The sequence below is a fragment of the Physeter macrocephalus genome, chromosome 7 (assembly GCF_002837175.3).
Source record: "Physeter macrocephalus isolate SW-GA chromosome 7, ASM283717v5, whole genome shotgun sequence".
Classification (NCBI taxonomy): Eukaryota; Metazoa; Chordata; class Mammalia; order Artiodactyla; family Physeteridae; genus Physeter; species Physeter macrocephalus.
The window spans coordinates 95,152,776-95,171,685 of NC_041220.1; the positions used below are offsets into that span (position 1 = coordinate 95,152,776).

The following is an 18,910-nucleotide window of genomic DNA, read 5'->3' on the forward strand; positions in this document are numbered from 1 at the left end:
GATCCCACATGCCGCGGAGCGGCTGGGCCCGTGAGCCATGGCCGCTGGGCCTGCGCGTCCGGAGCCTGTGCTCTGCAACAGGAGAGACCACAACAGTGAGAGGTCCGCGTACCGCAAAAAAAAAAAAAGAGAGAGACTCATAGGTAGCAGTGAAATTATAGGATTTGAGGGTATTTGAGATGTCACCTCCTCTCCCTGTTAGATACTGTATTTTTTTAAGTAGGGGTATAATTGACATACAGCATTGTATTAGTTTCGGGTATACAGTGTAACGATTTGTTATTTGTGTATTTTGCAAAATGATCACCACAGTAAGCCTAGTTAGCATCCATCACCATGCAGTTACAATTTTTTTTCTCTTGTGATGAAAACTTTTAAGATCTACTCTTTTAGCAACTTACAAATATGCAATATAGTATTAATAACTATAGTCCCCATACTGCACACTGTATTGTCAGGACTTTATTTTATAACTGGAAATCTGTACCTTTTGACCCCGTTCACCAATGTTTTCGTTATAGTATCACAAAGCCTATATTGTTGACCGATATAATTGAAAATCATTTTGATTCGGATTTCTACTTTACCGCTTTTGTTTTAATCTTTAACTTCTCTTAACTTCTTTCCTATCCCGATCTTCGCAGTTATTATAAATAGTATTCTCTTGTATTTTTGTCATCAAGATAGGAGGTTTTTCTTAACTTGATTTGTTTCCTTTATACTGGGCAGGGGGTCTGCAAACCCTGGCAGACATTTGACCCACAGGCCTGTTCCAGTCAGCTGCCATTTGTTTGTTTGCTTGATGTTCTAAATGCTGGAAAGCTAAGAGTGGTTTTTAATTTTTTTTTTTTTTTTTTTTTTTTTGGGGTACGCGGGCCTCTCCCTGCTGCGGCCTCTCCCGTTGCGGAGCACAGGCTCCGGACGCGCAGGCCCAGCGGCCATGGCTCACGGGCCCAGCCGCTCCACGGCACGTGGGATCCTCCCAGACGGGGGCACAAACCCGCGTCCCCTGCATCGGCAGGCGGACTCCCAACCACTGCGCCACCAGGGCAGCCCTAAATTTTTAATGGTTATCTTTTAAGTGGTTAACAAGTACCTGCATAATAGCCTCAATTTTGCTCTTGGCCCGCAAAGCCTAAACTGTTTACTCTCTGGCTCTTCACACCTTTCCAAAGGTCATTTTCTCAGCAGGGGTTCTCTTTCACTTGGGAAGCTCAGTTTGTTGGGACAACAAAAATGGCCCTGCAGAAGCAGTGCTCTGTGTGACCGGTCAGTAGTACTTGCTGCTTGCTCCAGTCCTAACTTGGAATTTTAAGAGTCTGGGCGCTCTGTGCCAACATCCAGCTTCTTTCTCATACTATATCACATTTGGCTTTTGAAAAACAGCTGATTTCTTTTAAATGTAAATATTGTATATGACATATTTTGAGAACTGAACTGGCACTTTGATGTTTTATTAGATAATATCCAGCCGCCTGTGTCTTGTTATTCTCTGCAAAGGCTTGTGGAAGACACACGTACACACCTTCTGCCCCTTCCCCAGACCCTGCCAGATGAGATAATTGTGGTGTCTCCATCTCAGTAACTGCCCCAAATCATACAGCTAGTAAGTGGTGATGTATTCTTGAACATTTCCTGGAGGAATGGAAAGCAGGCAGTGCACGGAAAGAGTCTAGAGACCACATTCTGGACACTGAAAGTTTATCCTCAATTATTTAGTCTACATGGGGAGAGGAGCTTTTCGTAGAAGCGAGGGGAAATGTGTGCACTCCAGCTAGCATCTAACTGGTTCCAGTTGCCCTAGTAGTTTTTGAATTTCTCCTCTAATATTCTGGACTTTTAGCAGAATGCAAGTACCTTGAAGCTGTGTACCGTAGACCAATCCCGCAGGTTCAGAATGGTGGCGGTAGGCTTTTGTCTTGTATTTTCCTTTTCGAGTCTTAGTTTATAGACTGTCAGCCCTGGAGGGTCCTGCGTTAGCTGATGCCCAGTGCTTGGCATAGCGCCTTGCCATGGTGGGTACCCAGTTAACATTTATCAAATAAAGAGATGAACTATATGTTCGAGACTCATCACAGTGGGGTCGAGTGCCTGGGCTGGAATGCAGTTTTCTGCGTTGTATCTCCCAGTTTCCCATTAACTCTGATTTTTGTCAGGCTCCGTGGCCTCTGTTCATAATTTGTTACGGTGAGGGGCTTGCTGAGGTGTTCTAATAGGATCTTTGTGGATCTGTAATTATACACTGTCAGCCTCTGATTCTCCTATGGGAAAATGTGCTGCTTCCTTCCCTACTCCGTTGAGCCCGTCTTCAGTGTCCTTGTCTGTCACCCATTCCCTCCTGTCTTTCATCTAGTTTTTCTAGTTTCAGGAATTGTCTCAAGAACTTCCTGATTGGAGATGCACCCATTGTGAACGCCTTCCCACATCCAGCTGACCTTTTTGCAGCTTTCAGAATCAGTTTAGAAAGAGAGTTTAGTGCTAGGATCTGGTGAATCTACAGCTTTGACCCTGAAACCCTGGTTGTCCGGCGTGGGTGCAGGCATCCTCCCAGCCTGCTTTGGTCCTTTATAAGGAAGGAAGCCTTAAGCTATCCACTGTTTTCATTTTAGGAAGGCACTGTCTGCCTTGGTTTTGGGATCACAGCCTTGGTAACCAAGCTCTTTTGGATCTAATCCTCCTTCCCAGCGCTTAACCTCTTTGTGCCTCAGTTTTTCAGGCTATGAAATGGGGCTAACAATATACCCAGCTCATAGGGTTACTCTGTGTAAGGTGCTGGCACAGTGCGTGGATTACAGTAAATGCTATGTAAGTGATTTGCTATTATTATTTACTGTTAACTGATCTTTGACCTCTTCGTTCCCATCACCGGGCTGCTCTTATGTTCATCAAACATTATTGTGATCTGATTGTGCATCTGAGTGCCCTGTGACTTTCAGCTCTTCAAGGGCAAGAACCGAGGTTTACCACTCTGTCCCTGTGCTTTGCACTGTATCTGGTCCATTCATATTTGTTGAACTTGACTGTGGGAGGTTAGAGAGATCTATTTAGGCTTTATTGACTTGGAGATACTGCTGCTTTGTGCCTTATCAGCTGGTGAATGCACAGAGTGATAAGTGGGGTGAAAGGGCATCAAAAAGGATGAAGTCTGTGGTTGCCCTTCTAAATCACTGCTGTTCTCTCTCCATTACCCTCATAGGAGAGTCAGTATTCAGATTTGTAAAGCAGATGGTCCATGGTAAGACAAGAGTGTGTGTGTATGTGTGAGTGTATGTGTGTACACACACTGCATTAGTTAACACATGGAAGTTAGGAGGGCAAAGTAATGTGTGAGGAAAAGAGCATGAACCATAGTCCTTGAATAAAATGAAGAGATGTAAGGGCCAGAGTTCTGTTTATCAGTAGGTTTTAGTCACTGAGAAAATCTCAGTAACTAGATGTCCAGAGAAGTGCTCCTAGAATAATGCTTTCATTTTCCCCCCTCAGGATTTGACGGGATCTGAACTCTATACCCAGGCAGCCAATCTCTTGCACCCTGTGGTCTATACCACGGCTGTCATTCTTCTCTTCTGCCTCTTAGTGGTCATCGTCAGTTATATATACCATCACAGGTAAGAAATAACACTTTGTGAATAGAGGTCTGTGGAGTTTATTTCACATTTAATTAGGATAAAACTGAGTTTAATACCATGCTATCCTTCCAAAGTAAGGATGATTAGTTCAGAATACCTACAGGCCTTCTTCACTTCATGCAATTCAAGACATAAATAATTAGTGCCTGTGATGGTAAATTCATCTTCTACAGCACTCAGTCATTTTGCTGGGTTTGTACCTGGGAAAGAATATGGGAAGTCTGTGTTGGTGGCTGGGGGGTGGGGCATGGGGGGGAGATAAGGTGGAGCCTGGTTACCTGCAGATGTGTCTCCCAGAACCAGACTGTGGTATTATTTCTGTTTTATAAATTCTTGCCTGTTGTGATATTCTTTTTTATAGACAGCATTTAAGAATGTTTGTGGCATTTAAGTGTGGGATACGGTTTTTGTTAATTGAAGGCAAAGCTACCGAAATTTTTATTTTATGGTGAGAAATAATGATCTGAAAGGATTTTCTAAGCAGAAATTCACTTTACAGGAGGTTTTGCTAGAATGTATTTTCCTCTTTAAGCTGGACATATGTGACATTTCTTGATATTTAGTTAAGAAACAAGGAGATTTTGATGTGAAAAAGAAAGACTTCAGCATTTCATTATGAAAGGCCAGGAAGAAATGCACTGGGCATTTAGACCATGTTATCCTAGTAAGCCAGGAAAAATAGAGATTGGCACCTTGCAGAAATCTCTGGGAAGCAAACAAGTAATCCATCTGTCATAAGACATTGTAACTAGCAAAAGCCCACATATTTCTTATTATGGAGATTTTTGTTTAGCCTTTAGTGGATGTAGTAGTTGCATTTGACTTGTCTTTTTTACTGTACTGCAAAGTTAAATGTTAAGAATCTGTATTGAGTGATTTCTCACACCCTGTGTGTGTGTGTGTGTGTGTGTGTGTGTGTGTGTGTGTGTGTCTGTCTGATAGTATGTTTTAATAAAATGTTTAAACATTTACATCTGGCCTTTTATGAGTTGGAAATGTTAACTTGAAGATGTCCAGCTTCAAGTATACTAACCTGGGCCTTATTTTTTCCCTTTTCTTTTAACAGTTTGATTAGAATCAGTCTCAAAGGCTGGCACATGCTTGTGAACTTATGCTTTCATATTTTTCTGACATGTGTGATCTTTGTGGGAGGAGTAACTCAAACTAGAAATGCCAGCGTCTGCCAAGCAGTAAGTCAAAGTAAAAAACTGAAATGAAAAAAAATTGCTATTAGAAATTTCATGTTTCATGAACTGTAAAAGGAAAATTGTTTCTTTAAAGCTTTTTTCTTTAGCTAATTAAAGTCAAACTGTATGTCACTTAAACAGTTTACCAGTATACTTCAAATTCTGAATTATCATTTCACAACTGAATATATGACTTATGGAGCTTGTCTTTTTATCTTGGGGAATTTTGTGCTACTTGTAATGCCTGTTATAATGCCAAACATTTAATTTAAAAAATCTGTAAAATCCTGACTATGATTGAAAGAGAAGTGACATTTTCCAACAGTAGGATTTTAAAAATTATTTTATCTATTTATGAAAATAGTAGGAATTAGAAAAAATTTTAACTGTAAGATGTAAAAATGAGAAACTTTTTACATGTGGTACATATAAAGAATTTTAAAATATAATCAGCTCTTAATTTCAAATAAATTATTACATATGTAGCCTTAGTAAACAGTATTTTTGCAGTGTAAGTATAAAAAATCGAAACTAATATGTGAATAGGAAATAGGTAAAATTTTATTTATTTGCATACTGTTTTCTATGTACATGATAGCAAGCAGTGTCACAGAGTATTGAGTTCAGACTACCTAGATTTGGATCTCAGCTCTACTGTTTCCAGTGTTTCTATGGGCAATTTATTTAACTTCTTTTAATTGCAGAAAAGCACATAATGAGATCTACCCTCTTAACAAATTTTTAAGTGTGTAGTACGGTTATTAACTATAAGGACAATGTTGTACAGCAGATCTTTAGAACTTTTTCATCTTGCATGACTGAAACTATACCCATGGATCAGCAACCTTCAATTTCCCTCTCCCCTCAGCTCCTGGCAGCCACCGTTCTACTTCCTGTCTCTGTGAGCTTGACTATGTAAATACCTCATATAAGTGGAATGATGCAGTATTTTTCCTTCTGTAACTGCCTTATTTCATTCAGCATAATGTCCTCAAGGTTCATCCATGTTGTAGTATGTGACAGGATTTCCTTCTTTTTTATGGCTGAGTAAATATTCCGTTGTATGTATACATCACATTTTCTTTATCTATCGATAGACATTTAGATTGTTTCCAACTCTTGGATGTTGTGAGTAACACTGCAGTGAACATAGGAATACAATTATCTTTTCTAGATCCCAATTTCAATATGTAACATTTTTGTGTCTCAGTTTTCTCACCTGTAAATTGGGAATAATAATCGAATCGTTGTCAGATGATGTGATTATTTATATTAAAGCTAAAGTAATTTCCAGGTAAATTATTTGAAAAAAATAGGAAAGTTTAGCAAAAGTGAATGTAGTTTTTTAAAAATGTAGTTTAATATACAAAAGTTTGCTGCTAGTATGCAGAAATGCAACTATGGGAAAACAATTAATGAGAAGGTATCATTTATATAGTATCAAAAAATATCAAGTACTTAGAAATAATAAAAAATGTTCAAGATTTGCAGGTAAAAATTTATTATATATTAAAGAAGACCTAAATAAATGGAAAGATACACTAGGTCCAAGAATAGGAAGAGTTAAATCAGAAAGGTGGCAGTTCCTCCTAAATTAACCTCTAGATAAGAAGAGAATTTTTCATGAAACTCAATAAAATGGTCTTTGAATTTACATGAAAGTAAAGAGGAACCAAAGATAGCTAGGACACTTCTGAAAAATAGTAGAGTAGGAAGACTTCTAATGATCCAAACTTTTGAGGCTGTTGTAGTTAAAACTGTAGCGTTTGGTGTAGGGATGGATAAATTGACCAACACAGAAGAGCAAGCTTGGAAGCAGACCCACACAGAGCTTTGGTATAAGACAGAGGTTACTTGCCTCATCAGTTGGGTAAAGACAGACCACTGTACAGTTAAGGGAGCTGGGGAAATCCATTTGGAAAAAGATTAAAATGGATCTATACTTCAAGCCATTTTTAAAAAGTCAACTTTGGGTAGATTAAAAACTTATAAGTCCAAACCAAAGAGTTAACATTTATATTAGAAAATAGCATAATCCTTGGGGTAAGGAGGGATTTCTTAAATATGACTAGAAAGGACATACATTGAACTAAATTAAAAATAAGATCTTTTTGAAAAATTAAGATTCCTAAGGAAAGTGAAAAGACAAGTTTCAAATTAGAAGAAGCTATTCCCAATACATAACCACTGACAGAGCATTAGAATAAAAAATATATATATGTTAAAAACTGTAATCAGTGAGAATGCCACACACTGCCCCGTAGGAAAAGTGGCGAGAGTGACAGACAGCAGAGTAAACACAAGGCCAGGGTACGCCTGAAGAGATGTTCCATGGCCTTGGTGGTCACGGAGATGCAAATTCAGATAGCTACCGTACTATGCATTTTCTGTCAGAAAAATTAAGCCTGACAATGCCAAGTATTGAAGAACATGTGGATCCACATGTTTTATACATGGTGGGAATGTAAGCGGATGACTCCGGGAGGCTTTACCTTCTAAAGATAAGCATTCACACACCCTGGACCCACAGTCTCACTCCTGGGCTCAGAGTGAGCTGACACACGTGGAATACCCTGGACCCACAGTCTCACTCCTGGGCTCAGAGTGAGCTGACACACGTGGAATAGGCGTGTGCCTGTGAATATTCATAGCAGCACTCTACACAGTAGCAGAAACCTGGAAGCAACCTCAGTGCCAATCACTGAGAGGGTGACTGAATAAACGGTGGTATTACACAAGAGTCCAAATTAATGAATTACAACAAGGCATAGCAATGTGAGTCAATCTCAGGAATATAAGTGAAAAATTAAGTCCCGTAAGTGACATTCACCCTGATATCTTTTTTTTTAATAAACGTAAATGTAACTAAAATGAAACAGCACACTTTTAATGAAAATATATAAGTGCAACAAAACTGTATAAAAAAGGAAAGCAAAGGGATGATAAACACAAGATACAGGGTGATGATTACCTTGGGTGAAGGGGACCATATGGTTTGATACAGGTTTTTGTCAAGATCTTACTTTTTGTCTTATTGAAAGATTCATGGACACCTATTATTAGCAATAGCTAATTAAATAACTAAATAAAGGCAGGCTGTGCTTTTATGCTTGGCCCAATCATTAGAATGGTCATTAACCTAAGGCTGATGATTAATCCAATATTGTATTCATGAGATCCAATTGAAAGTGTGTGTGCGCGCGTATAAGAATTGTTGAGAGGATTAAATGACTCAGGAGTGCCTGGTGTACAGTAAATGCTCAGTTAGATGCTAGCTATTACTACTATTGTTATTGATATAATTACCTCTTAGCTGTGCAGAATATTTCCCTGTTTCAGGCCATTACTATACAGCTGAAAACAAATTTGTTAGGGAGCCTATGAGAAGTTAGGTAATGGATCTCGGATCAACTTAATACCTGTACAAAAAACAGTGCTTCTCTTTTCTCAGTTTTTCTCCCCTTCTTTACCTGGCCCACCCCCACTTACTTTGTAGGTCTCAGTTTACTGTCACTGTTTCAGAGATGCAGTCCCTCCACCCCCCTCCCCTCATTATCCTCTGGTGCTTATTAAAATTCCATGGTGCCTACAAAACTTTGTGATTGACTGTCGTTTACCTATTTGTTGTCTCTGGACTCAGAGCTCTACAGGAGCAGGAATTATATTGATTTGATTCACCAGTGTTTATCCAAGAATCAGTGTAAGACCTGACACATAGTAGGTGCTCAGCAGATATTGGATAAATGAACAAAAAAGGCCTCTGTTTGCTAATAGTAGAAATCATTCCACCTGGAGGTGTTTTGAGCATGAACAATTAGGAGTGTATTCAGCACCCAATGGTAGTAATAGTCTCAATTCTATCTAAAAAATATTCATTGATTTCTTGGAATAGACACATAAATTTATTTCACTAAGGAAATGAACAGAAAGAGGCCATAGTAAAGATGACTGCCTTTCATCATCCTGAATGGTATTTTATACCATTTCTAGAATGAAAAGGACAGGAATTGCACTGAGTTATTAGAGTCTCAATAACAAATGTCTGTTAGTTAAAGATTTACCCAGAAAAGCTAGGGTGGGGGATGGACAGGTTTTATATGTTGTTTTCTTCTGTTCTTTTTTTTCTTTTTAACAATGTTCTTTCCTTTCTCTATGAAAGACATAACATCATTCTTGTTATTTCTGACCCAGACATGACTTACTTCACTTTGTTATTCTAATACTTAATTCAGTTAGTAGCCAGCTGTGTCTGCCAGAACAGCCCATATGACTAGTTACTTAACCTTAGTAGGGGCTTCATGTTTCTTGGGCTCTTCTTCCATCTCTAAAACTGAAGCCTAAAGTGTCCACCTTTCACAGGCAATTTCTGTATGTGCACATGATCGGTGTAGATTAGGCTTATCTCCCTTTTAGAGCTCACGTATTTTATGAACAGGGTGGACAGGTTCTAATACAGTTTCCTTCCCGAAGTGATTGGTTGAGGTTATTAAATGCCCCACCAGCCAGGTACTTCCCACTCTGGTTCTTTTGTCATCCGTTCTGGGTGGTGCCTTGGGTACATTCTATAGCCTTGAACTCTCTTTTTGCAAGAGGAGCCAAAGGAGAATGGAGAAGCTGAGCGATAGAGTAGAAGGGGCTGTTGACTCAAGGTGGGAAAGGATCTGGGTTCTGGGTCGTGCTGTGCTGCCAAATAACTGCTTGAGCATTAATTTTCCGGTCCTTGGTTTCGTTAGCTATGCAGTGAAAGGATTTGGCTGGATCTTATTTAAGTTACCTTGTTGCTCTACCACTTCATGGTTTAATCTGTTAAATATCGTGCCAGCTGACCTTCTCAGGTGTTCTCTGATGTCTTTTATCCAGAGGACCACTGCAGTGGCATGTGAGATGCATTGGGAAAGATTCAACCCGTGGATAGTAAGCGCTTTCTACTTGCCAACTACTGCAAGTTTGTCATCTTAAATTTCATATTAACTCCAGGAAGTATTTCTTACTCACAGATTTTATTAGTACAGAAATTGAGTCTTAGAGAATTGAAAAAACTTGCCCCAAGTCACTAGGGCCTTTGGGTGGCAGAGGCCTGATTCAAATGACAGTCTCTCTGACTCTGTGTGTCCTGTCACCCACCCCCCCCACCCCAATAACTGTGCTTGCCTATTTAGAGAGGACCCGCAGAGTAGAGGGGTCTACTATGAGTTGCAGCCCTGCCACTGACCATGTGACCTCTGATGGATGATTTAACTTCTTTCAGCCTCAGTCTCCTCGTCTGTAACACTAAATGAATGGTGATGCTAAGAGGATAAAATAGAAGCATGTACAAAATTGTCTGATACATTTTGGGATACATAGCAGGCATTCAAAAGTGGAAGCTCTTAATTTTTATATATATTCATATCTGACTGTTAAAGGTCATTTTTTGCACACTTGCTGTGCATGCTGCACTATTGTTGTTTTATTGGTGGTTAAAAATCCAGTTGTTACAATGTCTGGTCTCTGGTATGTGAGCAGTTTATGGTTAGGTAACACGTGTATATAAAGTGAGACTGTTTAGGATAAGTATTTTGTATCTATTTTGCAGCTTTGGATATTGATGTCCCTGAGATAAGGTGACTTTCGTAAGTTCTAATCTGTTGCATTTAATGAATCATTTACATGCCCTAATGAATTAGATTATTTCCAAACTGTTTACAAATTTCCCACATGTATTTCTTGTTTATTTGGAAGAAATTGTGACAGTGAGGTTATATTTCAAGTATAGCCCAAGTGTCTGATGGAGAATAAAATAGGAAGCACCTCCCTCCTTTCAAAAGATAGAAATACCCTCGCCGCTAGTTCTCAGTGCCTACTTTATTCTGGTTCTTGTGGAATATTTGGTGATTTGCTTATGTGACTGTTAGCAGGTGACATCAGACTCCTGAAATTCCACTATCGGTAATAATTGTTTAACTAGAAGACTCCAGTATCTTTCAGGTGTGCAAACTTCTCTGCATATTTTGAAATGCCATAAGTAACACTTCAAAATCTAAACGTTGAGTTTTACCTCTTAGATCTAAAACAGGAAAAGCACAGGCTCCGGATGCGCAGGCCCAGCGGCCATGGCTCACGGGCCCAGCCGCTCTGTGGCATGTGGGATCTTCCCAGACCGGGGCACGAACCCGTGTCCCCTGCATCGGCAGGCGGACTCTCAACCACTGCGCCACCAGGGAAGCCCGTGTTGAAAGTATTTTTAACGTCTGTTTTTAAACTTATTTACAGCCCTGTCTCATTCTTTTGACCTCTGTGTCAGAGAAAACTCTAGCAACAGTAGAGTATACCATTTTGAGTCAATATCAGTGATCTGTTTTGAATGTTTGGTTTCTATGCACCAAATCCAAGTATACTATTTTTATTTACAATATTTCGTGTGACTCCAGATAGCTCAAAGGGTTATTTTATGCTATTTGTTCCACTTATATCTGTAAATTTTGCTTTTATAGTGCAGCCAGTAAAACTAACGAGAACCAAGGAGCCACTTTTCTTCTTAATAAGAAGATACTCTGACCACTCTGGTTTGGCCGGGCTGGATCCGCCCTTCTGGCCCTTCCAGTCATTAAGAGGACAGTGACTGCCCTGGACAGTGACCACTCTAGTATTTTGCCCTGTAAAATAATACCTGAGCTTTTATGTCACCACGTTTAACTGCAGATTGGTTCTCATTAAAGTGAGCCTTAGGCAGCAGTCTAAATGCTTCTATTACTGACCTAGGTTTGATAATGTCAATCAATTTGATTTTCTTGAAATTGGAGAGCCATCCTTTAAAAGCAAATTTTTTTTCCCCTTGGAGCTGTTCATTAATAGGATTTTACCTGTAATCATTGTATAAGAAGAAAGAATCGGAAAGATAGTAAGTAGTTAGATAAGAAAGCTGAACTATGTCCTTTCTGCTCCAATGACCCAGGTATTTATTTTTCTTAAAACAGATTTTAAACCTCTCTTAGCCCCATACATATCTTCATCTAGAATTTTATCTTTAACTGGTGTTGCTTCAAACACAGGTTACATGATAAACATGCCCCCCATCACCCCTCTGGGAAGAAACTTGGTGTCATCATTTATATATATTTCAGTTATCCATCATTTATCAAGCACTTATTATGTCTCAGGTCTTGTGCCCATTCAATCCCTACAAAAACCCCTAGAGATGGTTATTGATAATCCTTCCACTGTTCAAATAAGGAACATTAATTTCGGAAAGGTTGACATTATTTTCTTAAAACCATACTCCTAATAAGTAATAATAAAAATATTGCCGTATTTTTATTTGCTTATCAGGGACCAGGCGATGTGCTAAATGCTTTATGTTGCCTGTCTTTTTCAAAGCCTCATGGTAGTTTTATATTATTCTCAGTTTACAAATGAGGAAAACAACGCTTGAGATGTTATGCAAGCTTGCTAAGGTGTCACAAGGGGTGGATTCTTGTTTTAAAACCAGGCAAACTTGTTGATTTCAGAGCTCACTCACTTAAAATAATCAATCTGTTATATTGCTCGCTTACCATTTTGATATATAAAAGCTCTGAATTAGAACTACTCAGGTCTCTGACTCTGTGCTGTGACTTTCACCCTCTAGTTACCCTTGACTTCTATATTCCTCCTTAAAATGGGCTTTAGGAACGCAACTCTAATTTATAACATAGCATCTACGAGTAACATGTCTCTGGCTTATTGTTGTCCAGGAGCGAATTCCGTGATATATTTAGAGTCATCTTGGGTATAAGTTGTAGTCTGTGGGCCTCCTAGGTCCAGCTGTTGATTTGATCCTCTATTATACGTCTGTTAGAGTGCTTTCTTTGTTTCATCAGCAGGCGAAGGAATTGATCATTAGAATACACCTTCATACTGTTTTTGAGTCAGATTTTCAAAAGTAACTTACCAATCTTTTTGATAAAGCTTACTGGCAGCTACTATACTTTATGATTGTAAAGGGGAATTTTGTTTGTTTTAGTTCACGTATTCTTCAATCTTCTTTCTAGGTTGGAATAATTCTTCATTATTCCACCCTTGCTACAGTTCTCTGGGTGGGAGTGACAGCTCGAAATATCTACAAACAAGTCACTAGAAAAGCTAAAAGATGCCAGGATCCTGATGAGCTGCCACCTCCACCAAGACCAATGCTCAGGTAACTAATATCTTTGTGTACTGTTTTATGTTAAATGTCCATTACATCTTTAATTTAATGAAGCATGGTCATAACAAAAAATTGCTCAGTGAATTTTGGAAAGTAAAAAAAATGAACTTGTAAGCAGCCTTGCAACTGGGAGTGCTTTGTGAAGTTATGTATCCTCTTTATGCCTTTCTATCTCATACAAAGTGGGAATGATTGTCCTTCACAGAGTTGTTGTGAGGAATAAGTGACTTACTTTGTAAAGCACTTAAGATGGTACTGGCCACAGAGTAAACTCTGTGAAAATATTAGCTGTTTTTATTTCCTTGAGGGCATGTGATAGATTTTAACCTAGTCAAGTACATATCCATGTGGTTATTCTCTACAAAAGACAAAACAGTTTTGGGGTCATGCTGTTCCTACCATTATAATCTGAATCAGTTGTCAATGGATTCTTGTGCTGGATGAGTAGAAGTCAGTCGACCCGTGTCTCTGAGTGTGTTGAATGCTGGATGCGTACCTTGCCCTGGGCCAGGGACTGAAGGAAAACCTCCCACCCTTGGGTTTACAGTCTGACGAGACAGTCTGAAAGAAGAACCCACTGCAGCTGTGTAAGAGCTGGAGTGGAGATGTGTTATTTGAAAGTATCAACAAAGGAGCCATTAATTCTGCGGGGGATGGTAGGCTATTAGGAGTTGCTTGACCACCGGCACGAAGGATGGAGGTTGCACTCCAGATAGAGGATCCCGTGGCGAGCTGAGCAAATTTGAGAAGTGCAGTTTGGCTGTGGCAGGAACCTAGGGTGTACAGTGTACAGTAGTAGGATTCAGAGTGAAAACTGAGTTTCAGGCCTTGGCAGGGGCAGGTTAAAATGTGGGGGCAGGTTAAAATGTGTTAAATGTGTCCAACATTGGAATGCTGGAGGGTAGGGGGCATATATAAATAATTCCGCTGAGGTCATTCGAGGGTCCCCGTGAGGACTGCAGCTAGAACAGTGGCATGGAGATCAGAGAGGATACGTGTTCAGACACTTGAGGCAGTTTCTCCAGGATTGATGACCAGCTGGATTTGAGGGTGTGTGCCAGGATTCGAAGGTGGCTGCAGAGCGTTTACTCCAGTTCGCTAAGGTCCCTCTGCAGATGGTGTGTCCATCAACTGAGAAAATCATAGAGGAAAAGCAGATGCGGGGACTCGGGGAGGGTAAGCACAGGGGAGGTGGGCTCACCAGTACTCTGCTGTGGAAAGTTTACATTTTGGGAGTCTGGTACACAGCAGAGAAATCGAGCTACGTGTACTCTGGACAGGACTGGAGAAGTTTTCACGTGTATTCGTTGAAGCAGTGATAACGAGCAACCTCTCCTAGAGAAAAGTTAGTTAAGAATGATCCCTGGGCCGTATCAATGGGCCACAGCAGATAAAGGGGAGAATTGAAAGAGAACATTGAAGATTCGGGGGAGAGCGGTCCCATGGGCGGGAAGGGGCAGCAGGAGTGCTGGGCCACGGTCAGATTGCAGGATGTGATTTGACACCCCTGTCAGTGGTATTAAAGGAACTGAGGGATGGCGTTTGGCTAAGAGATGGGAATCCTACCTATCCTCATGCAGCTTTCTGTTAGGTTTCCTTTCTGTTAGGTGATTAAAAACAAAAAGGCAGCTTGGGCTGCAAAGCCTGTGCAGTCCCCAGTGAGCTGCAGGTACTCCCTTTGCTTTAGACACTGCAGGCTCACCCTTTAGGATGCTCTCCTTCCCCCATGTCCTTGAGCTTAAAGAAACCCCAGCATCGTGGCTACCTGGAGGGTGGATGTGGGGCTTGCCTTGAGTCTGCTGGCCCCAGAGAGGGCGGTTTCAGTAGCATGGTAGGTGGAAGCGGCCTCATCTCACAATAAGGTGACAAAGGTGGGGCACTTGATGTTGCTATTGTTTCCAGGGGTTTGTCAGCAAAGGGAGCAAGAAAGAAGGTGGTGGTTGAAGGAAAGTTTTAGAAGATAGGGAAAACGTGAATAGACTTACAGGCTGGAAGGAATATGCAGTGGAGAAGAAGGTTTAAAGCTGCAAAATAAGGGTTATTTGATAACAGGCAGTCCCAGAATCGGGTGGGGAAGGAGTGGCAGAGAGGAATGTGGAGCCCGAGATGAATTTGGGTGAACTGATGCCTTCTTTTCAGGTAAGAAGCAGCTATGAATTAGTATAGCAGGAAGAAGGGCAGGATCACGGACGTTGGCCTGCCTCTAATCTGTGAAATAGAAGACAGGGTTATAGTTTTATAGGGTAATTAGCTGTCTTTTTCAGCAGTGATATAATATTGAAGGATTTTAGTACCTGTGAGCATGACTAAGAAAAAATGTATGGAAAATGTGTTACGAATATTGCCTTTATCCAGCCAATTAGCATTTGGACTGTGTCTTTGGACCTGGCAAATGCAGAATTAAGATTGGCTGTACCCAGGGGAAGCTAGCCGGGGCAGGACGTTCCCTGTTCTCTTTTCAGAGAACTCAAAGAAGCTGCAACCTCCCCGCCAAACGTTGTTCTTCATAGGACCAGCCACTCTGTCTCCCTCATTTCTTCCTGCACCAACTAGTCTGTGGGAAAGGGGGGAAGGACCTGAGTGCTGCAGGACGTTGCTGGGATCCAGGTATCTTCCTTGTCCCAATCTCAACTGACTGAAGATAAGCATACACAGCAGTAGAACATCCTGGAATATGCAGGTTTAGCCGGACATTAATAAATAAATAACGTCGTTAAATATTTAGTCTGACCTGTGATGCCGTAAGATCTTAAAGTCCATTATGTAGTGGACTAACTTTCTGCTTCATCAGCTGAATCTAAAAGAAGCCCCATTCCCCCAAAAGAAAAAAGTATAAACTAAAGCCCTACCTGTAGTAGCTTACTGTTACTTTGCCTGTCCACAGGGTGGCAGAAGCTGATCAGCTTTCCTTAACTCAGAAACCTCACACTTTTTTAAAAAAAAGAAATCCAAAATAAATAAAAACTTTAAAAAATGTTATTGTTAACAAAGCAGGCTTTAAATGTTAACCTTCAATGCATTATTGGAATAGTAATGAATCTTTAAGGAATAACTTCTGCAGTACTGAGATACTGTGATGTATCCACCTTAATAAATTGGATTGATGTGCTGTTATTTCCATCACTGCCCTTTCTAGGTTTTACCTGATCGGTGGTGGTATACCCGTTATAGTTTGTGGCATAACAGCGGCAGCAAACATCAAGAATTACGGTAGTCGGCCAAATGCGCCCTAGTGAGTATTTAGTGTTCTCTGCGTACCTGAGTCGATTGCTTCTCTTCTGTTTCCTAAGCACTAAAGTTTACTGCAGTTTCTGAAACAGTTTGTTGACATATGTAGCATCTGAGCTGGTTCACCATTTTCTTTCCTAGCTGCTGGATGGCATGGGAACCCTCCTTGGGAGCCTTCTACGGGCCTGCCAGCTTCATCACTTTTGTAAACTGTATGTACTTTCTCAGCATATTTATTCAGTTGAAAAGACACCCTGAGCGCAAATACGAGCTGAAGGAACCCAGTGAGGAGCCGCGGAGGCTGGCAGCCAATGAAAATGGCGAAGCAAATCATCAGGATTCCCTGTCTCTCTCCCTCATTTCGACCTCAGCCCTGGAAAATGAGCATACTTTCCATTCTCAACTTTTGGGAGCCAGCCTTACCTTGCTCTTATATGTCGCTTTGTGGATGTTTGGGGCCTTGGCTGTTTCTTTGTATTACCCTTTAGACTTGGTTTTTAGCTTCTTTTTTGGAGCCACGTGTTTGAGCCTCAGTGCATTCATCGTGGTTCACCATTGTGTCAACAGGGAGGACGTCCGGCTCGCATGGATCATGACTTGCTGCCCGGGCCGGAGCGCGTACTCGGTCCAGGTCAACGTGCAGCCCCCCAGCTCCAGTGGGCCGAACGGGGAGGCCCCCAAGTGCACCAACAGCAGCACAGAATCTTCATGCACAAACAAGAGCGCATCGAGCTTCAAAAACTCCTCCCAGGGCTGCAAATTAACAAACTTGCAGGCTGCTGCAGCTCAGTGCCATACCAACTCTCTACCTTTGAACGCCACACCTCAGCTTGACAATAGTCTGACAGAGCATTCGATGGACAATGATATTAAAATGCATGTGGCGCCTTTAGAAGTTCCATTTCGAACAAACGTACACCCAAGCCGCCATCATAAAAACAGAAGTAAAGGGCACCGGGCCAGCAGACTCACAGTCCTAAGAGAATATGCCTATGACGTCCCCACGAGCGTGGAAGGCAGCGTGCAGAATGGCCTGTCGAAAAGCCGGCCGGGCAGTAATGAAGGACACTCTCGGAGTCGAAGGGCTTACTTAGCCTACAGAGAGAGACAGTACAACCCGCCCCAACAAGATAGCAGTGATGCTTGTAGCACACTTCCCAAAAGCAGCAGGAATTTTGAAAAGCCTGTTTCAACTAGTAGTAAAAAAGATGCATTAAGGAAGCCAACTGTAGTTGAACTTGAAAGTCAGCAGAAGTCTTATGGCCTCAACTTGGCCATTCAGAACGGACCAGTCAAAAGCACTGGGCAGGATGGACCCTTGCTGGGTATGGATAGCACTGGCAATGTGAGGACTGGATTATGGAAACACGAAACTACTGTGTAGCATTGGTGGGCTTCCTGGGCAGAAATCCATATAAACTGTGATACTCACATTCCTTTAAGCTATGAACATGTAAAAACCGACTGTTTACAGCCACCTTAGGGATTCAAAAGAATTTTGAATAAACTTCTAAGTTTTGGATTTTATGTATTTTATATCCCCCACGTGTTGCTTTTTTATGAATTTTGAAAAAAAAAAAACCCTCTAAAAAAATAAAACCCTCTAAAAACCCTCTGGTGCTTGTTTTAGTTGTCAAAGCACCAGCAGGACATTTTGGGAATCTGAAATGTAATTTTCTTGGGATCTGTAATATCTACTTAACATTTCAGGCTTGTATGTAATACAATAAATAGGTGTTTGTCATTGTGTCAATCTTATATTTTTACATTTTAGGAGCATTTAGTGCTATTTTAATGAAGTTTGTGCATTGGGATAGTTTAATGAGAATTATACATGTATCAGTTATCAGATTTTTACATGATTAGCTCCACTGATGGCATATAAATCAAAGAGCTTTTGGATTGTTGTATTTTGTAAATACAGTTTTTTAAATGCTACAAGTTTTTTTTTTAATCTCAGAATTTTTTTTGAAAATGGAGTTGCCTAGAAAGCTTTTCCTAAATTGCATTACTTTTGCCCATCTTATTAATACTATTTTTGATATTTTTGTGGCTTTTCAGTGGTTTATATTTGGGTTTACTTACTCTTTTTTTTCCCCCAGCACATGTTATTTCTTTTTTAATTGAAATATAATTGACATATTAGTTTCAGGTATACCACATAGTGATTTGTTTGATGTTTTTATACATTATGAAGATAGTAATCACCATGATAAGTCTAGTTACCATCCATCATTATACAAAGTTCTTAAAATATTGTTGACTCTATTCCCTATGCTGTACGTTGCATCCCCATGACTTAGTTATTTTATAACTGGAAGTTTGCCTCTTCATCCCCTTCCCATATATGAACGTAAATGAAGAGGTGTCATACAAGGTTCACGTTCACTTATTTTGGATTCTTCAATATTGGCTCCTATCTGTTGGCTGTTACTTTGTTCTTAAACAGATAAAAGTTCCTCAGGTTCATGCTAAAGTTCTAATTTTAAAATTCCACTCTAAGGGCACAAACAGGTCTGATGCAAAAGTTATCGTTGGTCAATGATGCACTGCAGTCCTTATCTATCTCCTGTCTCCAGGCTCACTGGGGTCCTTTCCGGGAAAGTTAGATTGGGTCTGCCCTGGCTCCTTTGTGCATTCGCTTCTCTCCGATATGCAAGTCAACGCCTGAGAAGATTGGCACAGCTTAGATCTGTTTTTGG

General features: G+C 40.5%; 1 protein-coding gene across 2 annotated transcripts in view; it reads left to right on the plus strand.

Annotated features, from left to right (window-relative positions):
- ADGRA3 (adhesion G protein-coupled receptor A3) overlaps positions 1–17,730 on the plus strand; it is a 118,999-nt gene extending 101,269 nt beyond the window's left edge. For both annotated transcript variants that reach the window (XM_007115844.2, XM_024119309.1), the window contains 5 exons: positions 3,484–3,608; positions 4,696–4,819; positions 12,826–12,971; positions 16,117–16,212; positions 16,350–17,730. In XM_007115844.2, the coding sequence (XP_007115906.2) occupies positions 3,484–3,608; positions 4,696–4,819; positions 12,826–12,971; positions 16,117–16,212; positions 16,350–17,592 (1,734 nt within the window). In that variant the 3' untranslated portion in view covers positions 17,593–17,730. The remainder of the gene's footprint in view (positions 1–3,483; positions 3,609–4,695; positions 4,820–12,825; positions 12,972–16,116; positions 16,213–16,349) is intronic.
- Positions 17,731–18,910: the final 1,180 nt, after the last annotated feature.